This window comes from Alligator sinensis, unplaced genomic scaffold (assembly GCF_000455745.1).
Source record: "Alligator sinensis unplaced genomic scaffold, ASM45574v1 scaffold1765_1, whole genome shotgun sequence".
Lineage (NCBI taxonomy): Eukaryota > Metazoa > Chordata > Crocodylia > Alligatoridae > Alligator > Alligator sinensis.
Genome location: NW_005843468.1, coordinates 56,109 through 58,838, shown reverse-complemented (window position 1 = coordinate 58,838; position 2,730 = coordinate 56,109). Strand labels below are relative to the sequence as shown.

Sequence of the window (2,730 nt, the reverse complement as noted above, 5' to 3'; positions counted from 1 at the left end):
CAGGCAGGGCCCAGCTGGCAGCAACCCCCCCTGCCCTACTCGCACCGGTCCCGTCCAGCCAGGACCCCCCCAGGCACAGCCAGATCCCAGGAGTCCCCCAGCCCCCACCCCCGGCCTGGGGGGTTTCCCCTCCCCCTGCAGCGGGCCCACAGCCTGGGCCTGGGCTTAGATGGGGCTGATCCTGCCTCGGGCTGGATGCGACCCCGCCGCTCCCTTTGCCTCTGGACCTACGGCCCAGCCTCCCCCGCGCTGGCACGGACCGAAGGCGAAGATGGTGTCCCAGCTGCGCAGGTAGCGGTCCCAGAAGGGCAGCAGCGCCCGGGTCCAGGCGGGCAGGGCCGTGACGAAGACGGAGTCGCGGAACATGCAGCCGATGGCGGCGATGAAGCGCTGGGTCTCGGGCGGCACCTGCGGCTCCAGGCACCCGATGCGGGTCTCGAACAGGATGCTGGCGATGCCTGGGGGGAGAAGGGAGGGGCTGGGACGGGCAGGGCCACGGGGCTGATGGCCAGCAGGGCCCCCCGGCCCCCGCCCTGGCCCCGCACCCACCCTCCAAGGCGAAGCGGTAGAGCAGGCTGGCCACGTCGCCCACGCCCCGGCCTGAAGGGCTGCCGCGCCGCTCGGCCTCCAGCCGCCCCAGCAGGTCGGACGTCACGGCGTTGATAGTCCCGGTGTAGAGCACGGCCTCCCTCGGCCCCGGGCGCAGCCGGTGCCAGCGCTCCCCATCCCTGCACGGGGCACGAGCATCAGACTGAGCTGCACCCACGGCAGCCCCCCGCGCCTGGACTGAGATGAGCCCTAGTGTAGACGGGGCTCCGCTGCAGGTGATGTGCACTGCGTCTGCAGCAGTGGGGTTTATCACCGTGCCCAGGGCCATAGCGTAGACAAGGCCTGGGCACCCTGCATCCACCATCCCCCTGGTTCAGGACCTGGTACTGCCCGTGCCCGCAGGGAGAAGCAGGAGCCAGACTCCCTGAGAGAAGTTGGGGGCCCCGTCCCGGTTCCCCAAGCCTGGAGCCAGGCAGCCAGGGCCGGGCCAGGCCGCCACGTGCCGGACTCACTCAGTGAAGGGGCCGTAGGGCAGGCCCCGGGCGTCGCGGTGCTCCTTCCACAGCGCCATATCGCTCCTCACCGGGTACTTGCCCTCCTGCCGCAGCACTTGCTCCAGCAGCTCGGGGCAGGCCACGTTGATGTTGGTGTAAGGCCCCAGGGACGACTTCCACAGGGGCCCATACGCCTGCTTGGAGATCAGCTGCAAGGCAGAGGGACTGATACGGACCGGCTGCACCGGACCGATGGCGCAGGGCAGGGCGGGCGCTCCAGGGTGCCAGGCGTCGCAGGCTCAGGCTGCCAAGGAGACCCAGGCGCAGGCGTGAAGCCCAGACAGGTTCGGCTCCACCCATCGTGGAGGGAGACGGGGCCAGGAGCTCAACCCCTACATGCGGCCGTGCCCAGCCCCACGGCTCAGATTCCTGCAGACCTGCCTTGCCTGGCCGGTGCCTCCCCTACCCCCGGCTCCAGCTGCAATTCTAGTGCCAGGGAAAAAACACATCCAGAGACACAGGAACCAGTTTTGCGGCCTCAGCGGAGCCGGCTGGGCCACCGCGCCAGGCCTTGCCTGGGCCTGGGCAGTCGGGGGGGTGCAGGGCATGAGTCTTCCCTTGTCTTGCTCCTAGGACAGGGCCCACGGGGAGCAGCAGGATCTGCGAGGCGGCTCCGGCCCCTGCCTCCAGCATCCAGCCCCTAGCACCCGGCTCAGCAGAAGAGACGAGGGCTGGATGTGACCCTGCAGGTCTCTGCCAGCCCCATGGCCATGACCAGCAGCTGCCCCTGGGCCAGGACGGGGCTGGCATGCCGCCCCCCTGTCCACCCGCCAAGCCGGCCTGACTGGGGCTTTATGGCTCCCTGAAGCCTCTTTGTTCCAGAAGAAAACAAGGGGTTCGGTTTCCCACGGGTGCCCGGTGCCCCCCACAGCCAGGGAGACTGGGCAGCCTCCCTGTGCCCCCCTGCGGAAACTGAGGCAGGGGTCCCTAACCAGGCTGACGGAGGTCCCAGCCCAGTGCTCGGGGGGCCCCAGGATGGGGCTCCTGGCCCAGGGCAAAGAGGGTGCCTGGGCTGGAGGGCATGGGGAGGGATCCCGGGGTGGCAGGGGGGTGCCCGGGCTGGAGGGCACAGGCAGGAGGTCCCAGGGTGGCGGGGGGGTGCTTGGGCTGCAGGGCATGGGCAGGGAGTCCCAGGGGCAGAGGGTGCCCGGGCTGCAGGGCACGGGGAGGGGTCCCAGGGTGGGCAGTGCCCAGGCTGGAGGGCACAGGCAGGGGGTCCCAGGGTGGCAGGAGGGTGCCTGGGCTGGAGGTCATGGGGAAGGATCCCGGGTTGCCAGGGGGGAGCTCGGGCTGGAGGGCATGGAGAGGTGTCCCAGGGTGATATAGGGGTGCCCGGGCTGGAGGGCACGGGGAAGGATCCTGGGATGGCAGGGGGTGCCCAGGCTGGAGGGCATGGGGAGGGTGACCCGGGGGTGGGGGGTGCCCGGGCTGGAGGGCACGGGCAGGGGGTCCTGGGGTACCAGGGCAGTGCCTGGGCTGGAGGGTACGGGGAAGAATCCCAGGTTGCCAGGGGGTTGCCCAGGCTGGAGGGCATGGGGAGGGGTGGCGGGGTGCCCAGGCTGGAGGGCACAGGGAAGGATCCTGGAATGGCAGGGGGGGGGCCCGGGGGGGGGGGGCAGGCAGGGGG

General features: G+C 71.0%; 1 protein-coding gene across 1 annotated transcript in view; it reads right to left on the bottom strand.

Moving 5' to 3' along the window:
* LOC102377709 (sterol 26-hydroxylase, mitochondrial) overlaps nucleotides 1-2,730 on the bottom strand; it is a 10,815-nt gene that overhangs the window by 6,932 nt on the left and 1,153 nt on the right. The window contains exons 2-4 of the mRNA XM_025195321.1: nucleotides 1,062-1,252; nucleotides 550-728; nucleotides 208-458 (exon numbers count right to left, since the gene is read on the bottom strand). Of these exons, the coding sequence (XP_025051106.1) occupies nucleotides 208-458; nucleotides 550-728; nucleotides 1,062-1,252 (621 nt within the window). The remainder of the gene's footprint in view (nucleotides 1-207; nucleotides 459-549; nucleotides 729-1,061; nucleotides 1,253-2,730) is intronic.